At 44.0% G+C, this 20,361-nt stretch overlaps 1 protein-coding gene across 1 annotated transcript in view; it reads right to left on the reverse strand.

The window, feature by feature from the left end:
* The window catches only part of dnah10 (dynein axonemal heavy chain 10), a 58,272-nt gene that overhangs the window by 18,856 nt on the left and 19,055 nt on the right, over positions 1–20,361 (reverse strand). Inside the window, exons 29-62 of the mRNA XM_017451231.3 lie at positions 20,105–20,338; positions 19,002–19,225; positions 18,396–18,665; positions 18,002–18,185; positions 17,412–17,546; positions 16,816–16,968; positions 16,526–16,714; positions 15,649–15,795; positions 15,303–15,494; positions 14,951–15,069; positions 14,687–14,845; positions 13,713–13,848; positions 13,193–13,315; positions 12,973–13,104; positions 12,593–12,809; positions 11,305–11,424; positions 10,245–10,390; positions 10,014–10,166; positions 9,526–9,786; positions 8,790–8,962; positions 8,611–8,704; positions 7,788–7,955; positions 7,512–7,700; positions 7,234–7,405; positions 6,717–6,920; positions 6,227–6,307; positions 5,635–5,832; positions 4,922–5,083; positions 4,639–4,813; positions 2,641–2,822; positions 1,981–2,117; positions 1,593–1,810; positions 982–1,203; positions 603–750 (exon numbers count right to left, since the gene is read on the reverse strand). Of these exons, the coding sequence (XP_017306720.3) occupies positions 603–750; positions 982–1,203; positions 1,593–1,810; positions 1,981–2,117; positions 2,641–2,822; positions 4,639–4,813; positions 4,922–5,083; positions 5,635–5,832; positions 6,227–6,307; positions 6,717–6,920; positions 7,234–7,405; positions 7,512–7,700; positions 7,788–7,955; positions 8,611–8,704; positions 8,790–8,962; positions 9,526–9,786; positions 10,014–10,166; positions 10,245–10,390; positions 11,305–11,424; positions 12,593–12,809; positions 12,973–13,104; positions 13,193–13,315; positions 13,713–13,848; positions 14,687–14,845; positions 14,951–15,069; positions 15,303–15,494; positions 15,649–15,795; positions 16,526–16,714; positions 16,816–16,968; positions 17,412–17,546; positions 18,002–18,185; positions 18,396–18,665; positions 19,002–19,225; positions 20,105–20,338 (5,817 nt within the window). The remainder of the gene's footprint in view (positions 1–602; positions 751–981; positions 1,204–1,592; positions 1,811–1,980; positions 2,118–2,640; positions 2,823–4,638; positions 4,814–4,921; positions 5,084–5,634; positions 5,833–6,226; positions 6,308–6,716; positions 6,921–7,233; positions 7,406–7,511; positions 7,701–7,787; positions 7,956–8,610; positions 8,705–8,789; positions 8,963–9,525; positions 9,787–10,013; positions 10,167–10,244; positions 10,391–11,304; positions 11,425–12,592; positions 12,810–12,972; positions 13,105–13,192; positions 13,316–13,712; positions 13,849–14,686; positions 14,846–14,950; positions 15,070–15,302; positions 15,495–15,648; positions 15,796–16,525; positions 16,715–16,815; positions 16,969–17,411; positions 17,547–18,001; positions 18,186–18,395; positions 18,666–19,001; positions 19,226–20,104; positions 20,339–20,361) is intronic.

Consider the following 20,361-nt stretch of genomic DNA (forward strand, 5'->3'; position numbering starts at 1 on the left):
TAATTTATTGATTTAAAGAAAAAAAAAAACATGATTAAATGAAATGAACTCTATTTGATTTAATTGCACGTAATTAAATATAGCACATGTGGAGTGTTAATGTGACCAACAAAAAACAAAACAAGGAAACTAAACACAAATACACCAACAGCTAATTCATAAACACTTCTCTATAATTATAAATACATCCCCACATTCAGAAATACCCTCCTAGAGATACTTACCCCAACAGCTACATACCGCCGGCTAATTCGTCCCGCATGAATTGTCATTTGCCCAACAGTGACAAATACTCACAAAAAAACCCCACTCACATCTAACCCTCACATCCAATTACCCTCAGACCTTCCAAAATACCCTCCATGGTTTAATGCCCCAACAGCCAAATTCCCCTAAAGATGCCCCTTTATCATCTTCACTGGTAAATGCCCCTTTAATGTAATATTCTTATATTGTAACAAACTCATTTGCAGTGCATAATTATATAACGCATATAACGCATTCTGCCCTTATATCTCAGTACTATTGCTAGTATCATACCTGGCACCAGGAACCGCTACGGGTGATATCTAACCACGACAGACGTAAGAATGTTAACAGACCTTGAGGTTGTTCTTCTCCTCCTTCTTCTTGATCCAGTTGAGCGCTTGTTGCTGAGGATCGATGCACAGAGGGAAGCGGCTGGCTCTCGTGGTCAGGATGCCGTTCTGCACTGACAGCTCATCCGGCGGGAGACCTTCTGACCCCCATCTACGGCCACACGAGCACGAAGGAGTTTTAGAACCAGAGGTTTCCAAACAACCCCACTGAACACCTTTGGGACGAACTGGAAATGGAGCCTCCTCGACATCCCAACATCAGCGCCTGACCTCAACCTCACTAATGCTCTTGCAGCTGAACGAACACAAATCCCAACAGCCACGCCCCAAAATCCAGTAGAAAGCCTTCTCAGAAGACCACTATAAATGTAACATCGTGTACCTGCTGATCTCGACCTCATCGGTGAGAAGGGTCTCGATGCGGAAGGGCTGGCTCAGGGGGATGCCTCTCTCCATCACGTCCTTCTGCCACACCTCGTACACCATCTCGTCTCGGAAGTCCCAGCTGAAAGCTCCTTCGTAGCTCAGGAAGGCGGCGCAGATAAGACAGTCTCCCAGCAGGCGCACTCGTCTCTTCTTCAGCTCCTCGAGATCTTCCGTCCAGCTGCAGGCGAACAATTTTCTGGGGTTGATTACTTTCATATAACAGCACGCCCTGAAGAGTTTTATTCCTATTATACCAATTACGTTTCCTTATTTATTAATGAGCGTCACTTTTTAAAAAAAATCCATTTATAGTTACAATTAACGTTGTGGAACGTCTGTGAAACACGTTAATTCCTGTTCTTGCTTACATTATAGCAGTTATAAACGGTCGTTCCCTTGCCAGCCTCTCTGAGCCGTCACTATAGAAACAGCGGCCGTTCTGAAATTCTAATCAACACCTTCTGACCAATCAGGATCCAGAACTCAACAGCGCTGTGCTGTGAGTGCACATATATGAAATTTTGCCGACTGGAAAATGTATAGGAGCAGTTTTGTTGTTTTTCTGACCGCTTGTTCTCTGATCCGAGTCCCGAGATGAGCTTGTCAGCGGCGATCAGTCTGCGCTCCATGACCTCGGCCTCCTCCTGCAGCTGCTGCTTCTCGGCCATGGCGTCGCTGTACTTCCTCCCCAAAGCGCCCAGCTCCTTCTGGATGTCCACCAGCTCGGTCTGGATCTGCTCCAGCTCGCGCATGCTCTGGAAGAAGTTCTTCTCCAACTTGGCCACCTGGAAAATACTTGTGTTTATTGACCTGTGAAGAAGTAAATAACTGTGACAAACATACGCATAATAAATCTACAGACCCAGCCACAAACGAGCAATGTTAACTGACTTCTTGGATATCTAAGTTCAGTTTGCAGTAAAGCACAAGGCAGAAATAGCTGTGTTCATTAAACCTTCTCTCGCTTGGGTTTGATCTCTCGGGACACGTCGCAGTAACCCATGACGGCCTCGACGAATTTCAGCATGCCAGATCCGGCCTTACTGATGGCCTGCATCTCCTCGAACGACGTGTTCAGGTTCTTCAGGAAGCCTGACGAGAAGAGAACACAGCACGAGCGAGGTCAGGAGCTGTTGATTCGTCTTCTATCGTTTTCAGCAGCTCTTACAGTAGTGCAGGTTTATATTAACGCGCTCATTTCTATACCAACGGCTCAGCTCGTCTAATCGTCGAGATGGTGAACTTGGAAGGAGTCTCCAGTGTCAGCACTTTGTAACAGTACAGCTAGAACTTTGCGTTTTCGGAGGAGTCTACGCTTCTCTGCGGTTTCTCTGTAACATGACAAGCTGCATTTTTTTGGTCTTATTAACTTGAAGAGAGAGGGAATAAAAAGAAAGGCTGGTGAAGGAATGAGGGTTTATAGATTATAGCGATGATGTAAGTGAGAACAGGAACTAACTTGTTTTCCTCTATGATCCACAGCACTAAATGCAACTATACTATTATTTAATATACAAAAACAAAATTGAATTGTTCTCAAACTGCGGTGGTGTAAGAGGAATAAAACACTTGGGGATGTGCTGTTACAGGAAAATATTCAACTTTCATGTCCCACCTCGGACAGTTTTGACCTGTCCGCTGCTGATGGAGTCGCAGTCCATTTCCATGAGCGAGCGCAGGAAGTTGGCCTCTGACATCATTCCCTTAGCCGTCTTCCAGCTGATCTCTTTATAACCACGCATGACCAGGATGCACTCACACACCACCTGCACCTGCTTCGGCGGCTTGGCGAAGGACCTGCGCGACACGGGCAAGACGACAGGAGACAACACCGTTGTCCATGAATGAGTTTAGATGTGACTTTAATAGGATGAAGATGAAGACGGACGTTTCTTGTCTGTAATTTAAGGCTGTGTTTAAAACTTATATCCGGAATTTATATATTTCTGTAAAGCTGCTTTGTGACAATGGCCACTGTTAAACGCGCTATACAAATAAAATTGAATCGAACTGAATTGAAGAAGATGCAGATGTAGAAACAGGAGAGGGCGAGGCTGGAAACTGCGACCATTGTGGTCGCATACGCTCCCAAAATGTAATCTGTATGACCTCAAAATATGTTTGGGAGCATTTGTGCGAGTGAAAATAACTGTTGCGATGCGACCTGTTTTCATTTCGCTACAAAACGTTTGCTAATTACTGTACAGTATGTGCCTGCTGTCACCGGTCAACCATTCTATCCAACAACCAATTAAACTTCGTCTTTACATTCTTAACTTTAATGCAGATTTTAGATTGGTTACCATTAGCTGTCAATCATTCCCAGGACTTGAATTTTAGTGCAGGATTGCACATTATTTAAACCCTTCGGGGCTGTTTCTGGCTATTTTGGCGCCCTAGGCGAGATTCCTATTGGTGAGTCAGTGGGGGCGTTGGGGCGCTCACTGGCGCCCCCATGCTGGTGATGCCCTAGGCACAGGTAGTGCTGAAGAGGGAAGATGAAGAGAAAAATTAAAGATTTCTTTTGTAAGCCGCCTGAAGTTAATTAACTTTCGGTTGGTGCGTCTAAATTTTTGCTGGTGCTCCTGACTTTTTACAGCTCGGCGCACCAGTGCTACCAAGTGAAAAAGCCCTGGTAACGTTCAGCCCTGGAAGGGTTGGGTTAGGGTAAGCTCTGGGTTTGCAGACATGTTTAGTTCAAAATGTCAATTTAATTTGAGACTTTAGAGTTTTCAGAGTTCTTGTCTTTGGAAGTAATTATTACTCTGGCACCGTGCATCATATGGTACACTGAGGGACAGACATCATGTCATGCAAAGAAATCAAAAATAGTGAGTTTAAAATGTTCTTTCTGCCAACCTACATGTCAAATGCCCAGCCTGTCTCTACCTGAGGCAAAAACAAACAAACAAACAGTTTCAGTGTAAAATATCTAATATTCGCTGATATTTTGTGCTATTTTATAAAATGCTTCTACGTCTATGTGTACGTGTTGGAAGAATTATCGTTTACACGCTGACTATTACTGGCTGAAACACTGGATAATCTCCAGCTCTGACTGAATAAATCTTACTCAACTAATTGATTCACTGAGTCAAGAGGAGAGAATTAAGTTTGACACACACACACACACACACATACACACACACGTGATTACAAATCCGACTTGCACAAGTCATAGATGTTTAAGAAACATCGATAGATAGATATATATATAAAAAAAATTTTAAAATATTTTTGGTTTAATGACCAAAAGATTCGCTTATTCAAATGACAAGGGAGCTGAACGAGAGATGATTCATCAACTCACGTGCAGTCGCAAATCTTCGTTTGATAACCATGAAGTCGGTTATGGATATGTATGGAGATGCGGTGCGATTGCGAAGCTCGTCAGCAGCAGTTGAACGAAAGAAATGGCTCGGTACAGGGCAGTGACTCATACTGATTCACTTTAGCGACACTTAACGAAAGGAATCATTTGGAAATAAAACGTGTCTAATGTGCGTGTGTACTGTACGATTTCTTTATCTACGAACCCATTACATATACGCCAGGATCATGTAAGGTTCTGAAACGCACAAATATAAGGTGAGCGTCTCCAATGTGCGCTCACCTGATCTCAGTGACGTCGGACTTTTCCAGGTCTTGCAGGGCGACGCGAGCTGCTTCCAAAGCAGGCAGAGCCTCGGCCAGAGAGCTCTCGGCATCCAATTTCTCCACGGAGATCACTTTATTCTGCTCTGCGATCTCCTCGGCCTTCTCCTCCGCTAGCTTCTTCTTCTCCTCGGCTTCATTAATGACACAGGAGTTAGCACGATCCTAATCCTATCCGATATCCAATATATCTGGTTATCAGGGTCAAAAAATCAGATTGCTTTACGTATATCGATACTGACCGACAGCTGTGTTGGTGGAGATCTCGTTCAGCAGGATCTCGCAGGCGGAGGACTTCTCGGCCAGAACCACTTTCTGCTCGGCCAGCTTGGTGTTGAGCTCGGCGAGCTGCACACTGGCTTCCTCCAATTTATCCAAACCTCCTTCCAGTCGCTTACACTGAGCTACAACAGAGAGAGAGAGAGAGAGAGAGAGAGAGAGAGAATAAAGTTTTATAAGCTGTGGTATAAGCCAGTTTTCCTGGCTTGGATGATTGAAAAATGCACTTTCAATTAAAGTTAATTTAACTTAATTCTCAACTCTTCATACATACATTTAAACACACACACACATAGGAGTTCGTCCGTCGGTTTCAACGAAGTTTCCATTTCTGCCTCCATTATGGAGAACACAAACTGGGACTCGACTTGCGCAAGACTTGTGACTTCAGTGGCAAGACTGAGTCAAGACGACTGAAGATGGCCCTCGGACGCAGTGATTCATACACCCATTCATACACTACGGACACTTTGGACATGCCAATCCGCCTACCATGCATGACTTTGGACTGGGGGAGGAAACCGGAGTACCCGGAGGGAATTCCACACACACAGGGCCACGGTGGGAATCGAACCCCCAACGCTGGAGGTGTGTGGCGAACGTGCTAACCACTAAGCCACCGTGCACCCCCCCCCCCCCCCCCACACACACATGCAGAGGTGAGCTGTGTCCTCACCGAGGATGTACTTGTCCTTGTCCTCCAGTAGCTTGGAATAGGTGCTGATGAAGTCCAGGTAGTTTTTGGGGGTGACAAAGTTACTGCGGCGCAGCTTCTGCTGGAAAAGTTTGCTGTACTCGCCCACCGAGCCATGCACCATACACACGTGACCTAGCACCGCCTCGGTGTGGGCTGCAGGTATCAGAGGGCTCTCACCTGGAACAGGAGACAAGCTGACACAGTGAGAAGATAATCAAGATAAACCTAATAATATCTCTGTTACCCGTCTGCAACAGATATCTCTGCAATTAACACCGTATAAACACTATTAATAACCATAAATGAATAATCAAACGGATAAACCAGGAGATAAACTTAACGTTAAAGTGTACAGTGTTTTGTTAGATTAAAGAGCTAGAGAGTAAAGTTTTCCGACATCTTCAGGACTGAAGAGAGAGAGAGAGAGAGAGAAAAAAAGAGAGGCTGGTGAGGGAACGACTGTTTACAACTTAAATGAGAACGGATCGCGTTGTTATAGAAAAATAATCAACGTTGCCATGGTAACAGTAACTCTGTATCGATAGCGTTTTTACAGATGTTAGCGACTTACCCAGGAAGGACTGCGCGACTGCATGTAGGGCCTGAGGAGGCCACGGGAGGAACCAATCAATACCGGTGTTATTCACCAGCCCTGATCACCACACACACACACACACACACACACACACTCATTAAGGTGTCCAGTGACGCCATTAAGTCTCAAACAGAGTTAAGAGTCAAAAGAGGCCTCTCACACGCCCTTAACCAGAAAATATTGACACGCGATATCGGTGTGCTTAGGAATAAAAACAGTGGAAAAGAGCAGAATACTTACAAAAGTGCCTTAGGGGAATAAAAATGCAAACGCACACATTTATATGATATTATATTCATGAATATAATTTCGACTGAATCTGAGCGTGTTTGTTAATCCTAACTCGTATTAAATATCGTGTTAGTTTCAGATTCTTGAATTGAGGGTGTGTAAACTTTTGTAATTACTGTATCTGTATCACGCACAGTGAAATATAAATCTATAAAATGCCTGCCCCAGAGTGTACCTGGGAAGTTCCTGCAGCGGGTTCGGAGGACGTCCCCTACAGGAGACATGCCCAGGACGATGTGCAGGTTGTTGGCGCTCTTGTTCACAAAGTACTGCCACACGCTGTCTTTGGACGGCCCCGAGCCCGTCTTCAGAGCCTCGTCGCGGATCTGATTCAGGATGGACTCCTTCTCGTCGTCAGGGAACAGCGCTGGAACCATTCCTGCACGCACAGAGGATCGCAAAATCGACATTTGTCCATACAGGCACTTATGGAAGTGTCTTTGACGGCAGGTCGAAATGAAAGCATCTCTAAGTGTGCTTTTGTATCCATATATGGACATAAGAGTGGCTCTGAGTGTGCGTCCATTAAAGACCATAAATGGTAATGTGGGTGTGTCTTTGAGACCATATATGGAAGTCTTAACAAGATTGAAGGAAATCATTGGATTTTTAGGACCTTACAGTAAGTTTGTAGTCTATTTAGACGGTGGATAGATGATGCTGTTATGATCCAGAGGTCCAAAATGTTGTACCTGAGGTAAGCATGTTGTTGATGAGCTCCAGGAAGCCCTCCTCGGCCACGTGGGCGTCAGTGAACAGGAACACAGTTCTCTTATTCTCAATGCCCAGTTTTAAGTAAAGAGTCTTCAGATCTTCACGGAAGTTAGACTCTGAGTATCCGCGACTCAACACGATCTCAAACACCTACAGCACAAAAAAATTAAAAATAAACCACCAGATAAGTAATAAATCATAATGTTAGCAGTAATACTGTGATTTATTTTTTTTTAAATAAAAAAAAATGCATTACCTCACATCCTGCAGTGAAAGCAGCCAGTTTGGTTAAGGACTGTTTCCCAGACCCTCCCACTCCCACTAAGAGGGCGTGGCCACGGTCCATCCTGATGATGCGATGGATTCTGGTCAGGTGGTCCAGTGCGTCGTCGAAGAGCACGAGGTTCATCCTGGTCTTGTTCTCGTTGTACTCCTCGAGGATCTCCTGTAAGAAAAACAGAGAACACAGATGATTTTTCGGTTCTAAATGTTGATGCGCAGGAGATGTGCCGAGTTCACCTGATGCCAGCACCTGGAAAAGAGCTTTGCAGGCATCGTAATCCTGAATGTCCTCGTAGACTCTGGGCTCAGACTCGGTGAGGGCTGTCCTGTAATCTCCAAACAGGATTGGGTCTCTCATCGCTGACTCCAGATCAGAATTGAAATGCTCCTCTACCAGGGTTCTAATGTTTCCCTGGACCTGCAAACACATTGACGATAATAAACACTAATTACTCGCATGGATGAAATGTATATTTCCATCACTTATTGTCATACACTTTGGCGAACGTTGCAGATGGACGTCTGAAGTAATTATGATTGATTCTTACAGGATAAGAGAGCATCTTTAAATGTGTATGTCTTTAGACCAAACTGGCGATGTGAGTGTGTCTTGGAGTAAATTTTTGGAAATATGAGCGGCTCTGAGTGGGCGTGACTTCGAACTCATATATGGAAATGGAGCAGCTCTGAATGGGTGTGTCTTTAAGATCAAAGACGGTAATGCAGCTGTGTCTTTATGTCTTGTATATGGTAATAGGAACATCTTAGTGTGTGACACCCTTAAGACCATAAATGGTAAAGTGGGCGTGTCTTTGAGGCCAGGTCGAAATGAAAGCATCTCTAAGTGTGCCTTAGTATCCATATATGGAAATATGAGCGGCTCTGAGTGGGCGTGACTTCGAACTCATATATGGAAATGGAGCAGCTTGGAGTGGGTGTGTCTTTAAGATCAAAGATGGTAATGCAAGTGTGTCGCCAGTGGATCAGCAGGAGAGAGAGAGAGAGAGAGAGAGACAGCATGTGTACGCGTGCTGCTACTGTTTTAGAAAGCGTCAGTGGACGGAGCGACTCACAAGGGCTTTGTCGGTTTCGTTGATGAGCCTGTCGTGGAACACTCTCAGACACTCGTTCCTCCAGACCCGCACAAACTGCGTGACCGTCAGGAACCTGCAACGAGTCACGATCGGAAACGACGAAATAAGCGACGAAGTGAAGGTTCAGTCTGATCAGAGGCTGCGAGGAGTGTACTAACCTCTCTGCGTTGGTCAGGGTCAGGCCGTTAAACACTCTGGACAGATCCCTCAGGTTGAAGATGTAGTGGAACTTAGAAGGAGTCGGTGGCAGGTCTTTAATGATGGATGTATACAGCTCCAGGGTGCAGGAGGTCAGCGTGTCACAGATCTCCTGAATACTTTCATGAAATGGCTTTTAAAAAAAAAAAATCAACAGAACTTCTCACCTAACCAGTGAAAACGTTACACTTATTAATATTATTTATGACTTAATTTATCTACCAACACTTTCCTGAAAAGTAAATCATTCCTTAAGAATTCTGGATTCTGATTGGTCAGAAGGTGACGATTCGTTTTCTATAACAGCATTAAACAGCAAACGTGTGTAATCGTTGATACGGTGGGGAAATGTGTTTCTTTAACGTGTACGGAAGGAGTCTCCAGTGTCAGCACTTCGCAACAGTCAGAGGTCTTCAGACATCTTCAGGATGAGGAGGAGTTTACACTCTTGCATTAAATAGAACGTAAATGTAGGGATGACCGTTTGAACGTGCCGTTCTGATTTAGAACAAATGCAAAAATTGTAATCGTTGACAAACTGCTGTGGTATAAGAGGGATAAAACACTTCAGGCCATGCTTTTGACGTCATGAGTGTTTTACGCGTTAGAATTTTTGGATGTAGCCCATGAGTGTGTTTGTGTTTTTGTTTTTGTTTTTGTTCAAACTAATTGTTGTTGTACTAATGTGTCTCTCACCCTGGTGTGGCCCTTCAGGATGGAGGAGTAGATGAGATGCAGCGATTCCTCTTCAGGAAACGGGATGTTGAACACACTGAAGAGGGAGATGAAGCGAGGATCCACCTCGTTACGACCTCCACCTGCTTTCCCCATGGCTGCGATGAAGCCCAGGTCCTTCAGGGTCTTGCAGTTGAGTTCTTTTCCCCGGTCGTACATCCTGCCCTTGTCCAACAGCAGCTTCAGCAGGGCTATGGGCTGCTGCGTGCCGTAATCATCCACCTGCGAGCGAGAGGGAAAGAGAAGAGGGGAAAATACACCAATACATCCACAGTGAAGTTCAGCTCGTGTTTATAGATGACCAGTACCAGTGTGTCCTAAACCAAATCAGAAGACAACGATATTTACAGATCAACTACTTCGTGTTTGTGTACACTTTAGTACACCTCGGAGTTTTTTTGTTTGTTGTTGTTGTTGTTGTTTACAATTACATGCACTTATAGACGTACTCGTGGCATGTTGAGGTCGTCCATAAACACCAGCAGTCTCTTGCCCGTGGGAGGGCCGTAGGTCTCCTTGGTTCTCTTCTCGACGCTGGCCTCCAGGTTCCTCTGTAGGTCCATGGATGTGGTTCTCGATGAGAAATTGATATTCAGGACCGTCTGGAACATCGAAAAAAATCAGTTTCAAACGTAACATTTAAGGAATACGGCGTAATGGAAAACGCACACGTGACTCACGGTCGTATCGGGGTTCAGACTGTTGAGGAAGTTCTGCGTGGTGGCTGTTTTCGAAGTTCCAGATTCTCCCACCAGCAACACCGGCCGCTTCACCTTCACCATCTGCTCCAGCAGCCAGTTGGTGCGAGTGGTATCGACGGTGGGCACTGAGAGAGAGAGAGAGAGAGAGAGAGAGGGAGAGAGAGAGTGAGATGAATGCAGGATGGTACAGAGAACTACAGAGATATTCAGCCAGCAATGCAGTTTTTATACAAATCACGTTTTAGACGAGTCACGTTTGGTGTCTGAGCTTGGCTACCACGTTAATATAATTAAAGAATATTAACTAAAGTATCACTTTCAGAGGAACGCCTGTACATCTGCTCATTTATGCAGTTATCTAATCAGCCAATCACGTTGCAGCACCACAATGCATACAATCACGGAGACACAGGTGAGGAGCTTCAGTCACGTCACGTCAAACATCAGAATGAAGAAAAACCTCTGTGATCTCTGTGACTTTAACCGTGGTACGGTTGTTGGTACCAGATGACCTGGTTTCAGTAACTGCTGATCTCTTGGGATTTTCACACACAGCAGTCTCTATCGTTCACACAGACTGGTGCGAAAAACATGGAGTAAGCGACAGTAAAGAAAAAATGGCTCGTATACAACGGCGGTGAGCAGAAAAGCATCTCAGCATGGACAAAACATCCAACCTTCAAGCGGATGAGCTACAACTGCAGGTTCCTCTCCTGTCAGCCAAGAACCGGAATCTGAAGCTATCATGGACACAGACTCAAACAAACTGGACAGCTGAAGATTAAGAGAGAGAAAAAAATTCACCTGGTCTGTGTTTTTGGCTTCACGAAGAAGACGTCGGCTTTTTTGTCGCTGTCGCACAACGCTAAACCGGTAGCCGTACTACGTGCTCGCCTTACATGTTTAACGACGTTAGCACTTTAGATCCGGTGCAGAACCACAGACAGCAAACACGTCTGATCGTTGGCAGATTATCAGAGAAAGAACGAAAATGATAAATAATACGGATTGAATTCGAAAAGCGTGACCGTAACTTTACCGAGAATGTCGATGAAGTTCATGTCAGGGTCGTGGATGTATTTGGGGACCAGCGAGCTCCAGGGGGTCCACTTCTTTACGCTCGCATCGAAGTGGAAGTCATAAAGAGTCGGCAGGAAACCTGAAACAATACCACAGATGTGTGATATCTAATCTATAGCCTACAAAACGACGGGAAGTCCCCATTCATTACATTTTCAGATGTATTTGTATTTTTTTTTTTTAAACAACCACTTAGAACTTCAAGTTAAACTCTGCTCGATTAAATCACACTCTGGCTCCGCCCACACAATGATGTCATACTTAAAAAAAATACATATGTGTCATATACCGAGAAAAAAAAACGATAAAAACGTAGTGTTTAGAAAGTTCTGCGTTCATTTCGTTATAATTTTCTTCATTTTGCTCGATCGCGTCTTCGTTTTTCTTTCTCTCCGGGATTTTTCTCATTCCTTCCTTTTTCCTATTTCCCCTCGTTATTTTCTCATCTTTCTTTCGTTCAATTTGTCTTTATTTTTATTATGTTTTCTTCTCTCCCTCCCTCCCTTAGATTTCCTTCTTCCTTCATCTTTGCGATTCATCTTCTTTCCTTCTCGATTCTTTCTTTTTCTTTTTTTTGTTTTCCTTCATTGCTTCTTTCCTTCTCGCCCCCACTCTCGAAGTAGGCTTCTTTCTTCCTGTCTCAGTTCTTTTTTTGTTTTCCCGCCTTCCTTCTTACCTTCTCTCTCTCTCCCCCTCCTTTAGTTTTCTTCTTCCTTCATGTCTCATGCTGCGCTTTTTTTCAGTTCTTCCTTTTCCTTTTTTATGTTTCCCTTCCTTCCTTTTTCCTTCTACCCCTCCCTCCCTCCCTCCCGTATTTTCTCTCATTCCTGTCTTTCATGTTTTCCTTTTCTTTTTCAATTATTTTTCTTTCTTTTTCCTTCTTACCTTCTCTCCTTACCTAACTTAATGTTCTCCTTACTTCATGTTTCATATTTCCCTTCCTTCTTTTACGTTTTTTTTACGTTTTCCTTTCCTCTTTCCTTCCATCCTTCTCTCCCTCCCTTCTTTAGTTTCCATCCTTCTTCACGTGTCATATTTCCTTTCTTTCTTTTTCAGTGTAGTTCTCCTACTTATCCTACAGTTTCTAGTGAAATGTAACTGTGGACCTAGTTCTTCAGAGTCCTATGCTAACTCCGGAGCTGGAAATAAAAACACACGATAAAAAAACAAGGCCAACAACAACAACAACAAAAATAAATAAACAAATAAATAAAAAGAAACAAATTTGTTTCGATTTCCAAAATTACCGGGTAGCTCTCCAGGGCCGGCGAGCGTTCTCTCATCGTGGACGGAGGTGAGACCGGACAGCCTCTTAACCAAGTCATCAAACTTCTTCCGGCCGCTGTCTAACAGCGAGGCTCCGAGCGAGCAGTACAGAGCCTCGATGTAGAAACTCTCCAGCTCTTCTGAGGAGAACTCTGCGGGTTCTAGCAGAGCGTCCAGCATCATCGACAACTGCACCACCTGCAGAGCGGTAGACCATCAAGGTAGAGCGTCTTTCTACAGCTAGGCTTTAAATCCGTGTGTCCAGAGATGAAACTTACACAACATTCTCTTTACTCTAAACGTATTGTAATCAGCTGAGACTTCACATTATCTGTCTAACAGTGAAATGTAATCAGCTCACCATGTTAAGATCAGTCTGTGGGACGATCGTCTTCAGCTTCTCTCCTTGTTTACCGTCTACGATTCCCTCCACTATCATGTCTATGGTGCTGGGGACGTACTTCTCAAACAGTCTGTTCAGATCTTCTTGCTCCTGTGACCAAAATATCGTATTAATATCTCAGAACACAACATGAGAAAAGACTTGTGCACTGTTACTGCGCCGCACGTCCGGCTCTTACTCCTGCGGGCCTGTCCTTCACCCATTTCTGCCAGTAGGGGGCGTAGCGTAGATATTGTGGATCCACAAACACCATTCCGCAGCGAGACACGGTGGCAGGAGACGCGTACTGCAGATCTCCGACCTGAAAGCAAACATCTGGGTGAAATCTAAACATGCCAGTTATTCGGTGTCCCATTGTCACGTGTCTCGGTTTTAGATCGCTACAAAAAAAACGCGAACAAAACCTCTTCTTGGATTTTCTGTGTTTTATCTCCAGTCTGTTGTATTAGCGCCCTCTTCAGGACAGTTTGAGAAAAATATTTAGCTCAGCACTTACTATGGTGGAGTGTGGAGCAGATTTCCTTATTGTTTTCTTCTTATATACTGTATTTATAAACTTTATAAGAGGGGGCTGGGGGGGGGGGTCATGGTTAAAGGCGGGGCTTTCTGGTAGCTCTAAAACTAGACTTGTTCAATTGGTTATTAAACATTAAACGTGCTAATCCAGGATTAACCTGTAAATCACTGACTGTCATCACCTCAAACAGGAGAGCGCAGTGACTCTGCAGACGGATCCTCTCTCCATTAGCGAGAGTCAGCAGCTTGTTATCATCCATCACCGAGTTCATGTTCTCCACCCACAGAGCGTCTACGTCCCCGTCAAACAGGATGTACCTGTGGGGTGCAACAAATGTTGAATATTAGTGTTTTAGATCTGGGAGAGCTGATCACACACAGTGCTTAAAGAAAGAGTGAAGCTTATTATAACAGGAAAATGGGGAATAAATCTGGAACAGGAAGTTCAACAAAGACAGATGGGTGTGATGGTCAGAGGTGCACATACTTTTGGTGATATTCAAATGGGATGTGGACTGTTATGAGTTTGCGTATGGTAAAATAATCACTATGGGCTTCATAGTGTTCAGTCCAGAAGTTACGCCAATAGTTGCACTACACGGCCAAAAGTATGTGCACCCCTAACCATCCCACCCATATATTAATAAATTAATATAGATTAGATTAATAAAATCTGCGTCTAGTTCACGCCTCTGAGGTTGCCAGATTTTTCTTGAACGGAAGTATATGAGACAGGGTTTAATACTCACCTATAAAATCTAACAAACAAACAAAAAATCACAGATAGAAAGTGCGGATTGAAAAAGAAAATATGTTTTTTTTCCCCCTATTGCTGTCAAAGTAATATGATGTCACATAAATGTAAAAGACAATACTGTATACAAGTGAAAAATAAAACCGGCTGCTATGATGATAACTGAATGGGAAGATGGTGAAGATTTAAATAAACCGAATAGGGGGCTAGTATACCACCAAATATATTACTGCATGAATAGTCCCAGTTGTAGTTATCACTTTATTATTGTTGATCTCTGCAAATTTGATTTGATTGAACAATATGGCATCCGCCCCCTCGTTATTCTTTTATACACGTGTGTTTGTGTGCATGTGTGTTTTTAGAGGATCACTCGCAGGTGTTACCCAAGCCGGCTGCTACCTTCTCTCGTTTTTGTCTGTCGGTCTGTTGATGTCTCGGAAGATGTTGGACAGAATCCCATCAGTCCAGTCTCGAGTAACCGGATCCAGGACGCCGTAGAGCTCGTTCACGCTCATGGCTTTGGGGTTTAGCGTGTACAGTTTGGTCATCAGGCCCAGCCTGTATGGCACACGATACACAGCACACACGGTTTAGACCTGAGGTGCTTTTTGAAAAAGAAAGAAAATACTAAAGTGTCTACATTGGCATTTAAGAGATGGAGACCTAGTTTGAGCTTGGCACAGAGTATTAATAACCACGGATTTGCCCCCTCCTGTGGGTCCTACCACCATGGTAGTGTGTCTGGTCATCATGGTCTCATACAACTGGACCACTTTGTCCACCTGCAGCCAGAATGAAGAAAGAACAATAAACTCAACAGTGCCTTAGATCAGGAAATCAGTGGTTTGTGATTCAGGTGTTGGCGGCAAGTCCTCAGCAATTCTAAATACACCGTACACCACAGCGCTGTTGAATTCTGAATTCTCAGAAACCGTTCTGACTCGAGTTATTTATACAGGAACATCAAAGAACAATCGCCTGTGAGATAAATCTATGGTAATCTACATGGAGGCACCTGATTGGGCAGCAGAATGTATTTATTCTCCTGCAGGACGGTCTCTACAGCGTCATTAAAGTTGGGGTAGCGCACACGTGGGCAGTCCAGTCCTGGGAACAGGTCTGAGATCAGTCCTAGGAACAGTGGAACGTCCTCGAAGACAAATTTTGGGAGGTTCATGTCCCTCAGAGCTCGCATCAGCACCACATCCTGACAGAGAGGAGGCAAAGAGACAGACCGAGAGAGAGAGAGAGAGAGAGAGAGAGCACAAACACTAGATGTGTACTAAACCTCTCAGGAGGTCACGGGGCAGTCTAGTGTTGGTTTTAAAGTAAGCGAGGACTTCCGTTTAAGTGCTCGTCACCTCGTCGAGCTCAGGAGATCCTCTCTTCAGCGCTCCTGCTACGACTAATACAGATTTGAGCGCTCGCAGCCCGAAGTCATAGTGAGCCTGTTTGGACAGCTGCTCCCGTGCCAGTTTATACAGCACCGTCATCTTCTTCGCCAGCACCTGCAACACGGGAACCACGTTTATCCGGAACGATCAGATCGATTTTACATTCACTTGGGTGATCTGAGCGTACTTAAACGCAGGCGATCATTAGATTTGCTTCAAAATACGTTAAATGTGCAGCTTTGCAGTTGTTCCGCAAAAAAAAAAAAAAAAAAAAAAACCCTCCACAGAAAAAGATGGAGCTGTGTACCTGGATTCTGGAAAGTAAAAGTACAGATGTATTATATACTACTCGGTTACTACAGTTGAATTCGTTTGAAAGGTAGAAGATAAGAAATTCATGAGGACTAACAGTACTTAAGAGTAAAAAAAATAATGCAGTCAAAACAATCTTTGAAAATCATAAGAAATTTCCACAGGAAATGTTTTCCTTTGAATTATTACGGTAAGTCTGCAAGACGCTCCACATTGACGGATTCAAATAAAGTCATGTAATCTTTGATATGGTGAAGTTTTCCATAGTTCGCACTTATGGAAGGAGTCTCCAGTGTCATCACTTTGTAACGGTTAGACGACCGTTCATAGCTGCTATAACCTGAGTGGAAACACGGGGACTATCATGCTTCAGGGATGTTCCACAACATTAAACGTAACAACAAATGGACAAAAAGTATGACGTGCCGATCTTTAATAAAAAGAAAATTGTACTCGTTGTTAAAACGCTGTGGTCTATGAGGAAGAAACAGTAACTCTGCTTGGATAATATACTAGAATCTGAGACGGTCACCTTAGCCATGCGGAAGCCTTCTGAGAACAGCATGATCTCACAGATCTGCTGGAAGTCGGGGAGGATGACCACCACGGGCCGGAAGAGAGCCTTCACGGACTCGGGCAGCTCGGTGCGCCCGGCATAGCCCGGGTTCATGGTGATGAAGATCCCCATTCGCGAGTCCAGACTGATCTCCTGACCCTCAAACTATCAGCAAGTCAAGACCATACACGACCACAGGAGTTAAATTCCCTTGCCGGGAAAAGATTTTCCAAATGAAGAGATGGTTAGAAGATAACGCGACTCACATGGAACCTCTTGAGCCGCAGGATGAGAGCGTTACGGATGGTGTGGATCTGGGAGGAGATGACGGACAGCACGGAGGCGTCGATGCGGTTGAATTCGTCGAAGCAGCCCCAGGCTCCACACTGAGCCAAGCCGGAGAAGATCTTCCCAACCGCCTAGAGATGAACAGGAACGCATCCAGCTCATCATCGTAAGGTAACGAGAACTCTTAGCTACTCATGATATCAACAACATAACAACAATGCTCATCAACAAGGGTACGAAAGGTGCTAGTGCTCATCACGAGCTACGTTAAATGCCCTATTTATTTCTATTTCAGATTAGAAATAATGATCAATTCTTTTTTTTATAATCACTAATGGTAAAGTAGTGATGTTTGCTAAACTAGACTTTTGATTTGGTTTTGTTATTTTGTTTTTATAGTTCAGTAGGTAGTAAACTGAAGAACTGGGCTGTCGTTACATTATACCGTGAATAAGTACTAGTACTGAATTATACAGTATACAGCATGTCAATCGCTACTATTTGTAATAAAAACATTATAAATAATAAAAAAAAAACTCTAGCTGCTGTGAAATGTTAGAAGTCTAAGACTCACCATGTAGTCCATTCCCTCACCACAGTTAGTGACCACACAGAGCAGAGCCAAAGCCTTGGCCAGGTCTTTAGTGGTCTCTGTTTTACCAGTACCTGCAGGTCCGGCAGGCGCTCCACCCAGGTACATCGACAGGGCCTACAGAAGGCGTTACGCGTTAGCCTAACTTCAAGTACATCATTTTAACGTGTGTATGAGTGTATAGAGGAAATGTGTTATATACAGTAAATGGAGCGCGTTATTATTTATTTGTACATTTACGTATGCCTCGTAGTTGTGTGTCAGTCATTAAGACATACTGTGTCTCATAATGTTATCGAGTCTGTAATGAACAAAATTAGGACTCACTTCATGTTAATTTCACCTTACACTGACTCATGTCTGCACATCATGTGTGAGAGGCCGTTAAAATGGAATGAAACAACAACAACAACAACAACAACAAGCAGTTATTCTGTATTAACTTATGTTGTATGTTGCTTCAGTCTTTAACATGTCTTGTTAACTTCTTAAAAAACTTTTTATTATATTTACTGCTTAATTAAGAATACGAAATTCACGCACTTTTTGTGTGTGTATGTGTGTGTACGTACCTGTGTGAGTGTGAGGTAGATGCGGTCAGTGAGTGGAGTGATGACCAGTCGGCCGTTCAGGCCCATGTACTCGTATCCGTAGGAGAACTGAGCCGAACACTGACGCACGTACAGGTCGTCCGATTCTTTGACCCAGTAAAATCTCAGCTGACTTTCCCACTCGAAGTCACGAGCGTCCGTGATACTGCAGAAACGTTAACGTATCCGAACCGGCGCTTTAATATCGACCCGTCGGACCTGCTGTTCTACAGAATCAATCTTTTAACCAATCAGAATCCAGGATTCTGTAACGTGTACTGCACTTCACTGGGCTGAACGTTTGTTAATCCTGTTTTTTAAATGGTTAATGAACATGAACACAACTTACACAGCGATGATGTCGACAACGCCCTACCTGTCCCTGACGAAGCTGTCCACGATGTCTCTGGCGTGGACGTCGATGATGAGCACGGTGTTGAGTTTGCGCCGGTCGTTCTTTTTTAAAGGCTGTGTGATGTGCATGACCAGGTCGTCGATCTGCTCGTGCATTTTCTTGGCGTACCGTTTGAGGGCCTGCTTGTCTCCGGCGCTCACCTTGCGGAAGATGTCCTCCACCTCCCACGTCCACCAAACCTGGTTCCCTGCCAGCACGACCATGCCCTGGTAGTCCAGCATCCAGTCCACCCTGAGGCACAATCAATAACACCAGACTGAGAGGTCAGGGTGAGGCTGACGATTAATCGAGGACATCAGGAAGAAACCTTGAGAGGAACCTTGGGCTCCAAATTAAATTAGAGATAAATGTTGACTAGTAAAATGCAATACTTACTAGTAAAAAATATAATTCTTTAATTCAAATTCTGGCTAGTAAACTTGTATTTTTGCTCATTAAAATGTAAATAATTAATTTACATTTTTTTACAACTCCTCTGATCATAACGTCCCTTTCACCTGCCGTCAAAAAACTTGAAACAGGAAGTAACTTGATGTAGACTGCGCCAAGACGACCCAAATCGCACACCTGGACTTGTCGCGTTCGTAGAAGTAGATGGCCTCCTTGGTGATGAGCCTGTTGGTCCTCCTCATCTCCAGCAGAACGGCCGTCATCCAGTCCTCCACCCGTCCCTCGGCTGATACGGCCTGCCTGAGCTCCATCACCTCCCCTTCTGCCGACACCATGGCTGCCACCACCGTCTCGCCGTTCGTCCCCGTGTCGAAGCGCAGGGATGCGATGTTGTCGTACATCTGCGGGATGAAACGAGAGTCATTTGGCCTGAAGATCAGCAAGGTTGTGTTTCTTCTTACGAAGCACAGATCACACCAAATCGCTCTCCTACACAGTGTAAAATAATGTAACGTAACAGAACGTAACGTACAGTAAAGTCATGTCATGTAACGTAATGTAACGGAACAGAACATAACGCAATGTAACGTAACATACGGTAAAGTCATGTCATGTAACGTAATGTAACATAACATACAGTAAAGAAAAGTCATGTCATGTAATGTAACGAAATGGAACAGACACCGATTTAAAGTAACGCCGCGTGACACAACGTAACGTAATGTAATGTAACGTAAAGTAATCTCACGTCATGTAACAAAATGGAACAGACCGTAATTTAACGTCACGGAACGCAGTGTAACGTAATGTGATATTTTGTAATGTAATGTAACATAATGAAATTTAATGTTATGTAATGTAACATGTAATATATAATGTAACGTGATGTAACGTAACATAAAGGCATGTCATGTAACGTAATGAAACGGAAATAAACATAATGTAACGTAACGTAAAGTCATGTCATGTGACGTAATGGAACGGAACATAACGTAATGTAACATAATGTAACGTGACGTCATGGAACAGACCGTAATTTAACAAAACACAACGTGACGTAATGTAACGCAGTGTAACGTAACGTAATGGACTGTAACATATTGTAATGGAACGGAACATAATGAAATGTAATGTAACCGTATGTCATGTAACGTTATGTAATGTAACGTAACATAACGTTATGTAATGTAACGTAGTGTAATGTAACGTAATGTAATGTATTAGGTATATTATGTATAGGATGTTCCTGAAAACGTCACGCCCAAACACACTCCCGCTACCTTGATCATGTGCTCCTGGACGCAGGACGGCTCGCTGCTCCCCAGAATGCTGAGCAGCTCGTCATCGGAGATGAAGAAAAAGCGTGGGAAGGCGTTGCGTTTGGAGTCCAGGTAATCGTTCAGGCTCTTCTGGCAGCACTCCAAACCTTCACTCAGGTTCCGCAGGTCCGACAGGCGATTCGGTACCAGGCAACACCTCTTAATACCCGGGTCCTTCACTGTTTCCGACATGATCTGTAGACAGACATGGCACACAA

This window comes from Ictalurus punctatus, chromosome 22 (genome assembly GCF_001660625.3).
Source record: "Ictalurus punctatus breed USDA103 chromosome 22, Coco_2.0, whole genome shotgun sequence".
Classification (NCBI taxonomy): Eukaryota; Metazoa; Chordata; class Actinopteri; order Siluriformes; family Ictaluridae; genus Ictalurus; species Ictalurus punctatus.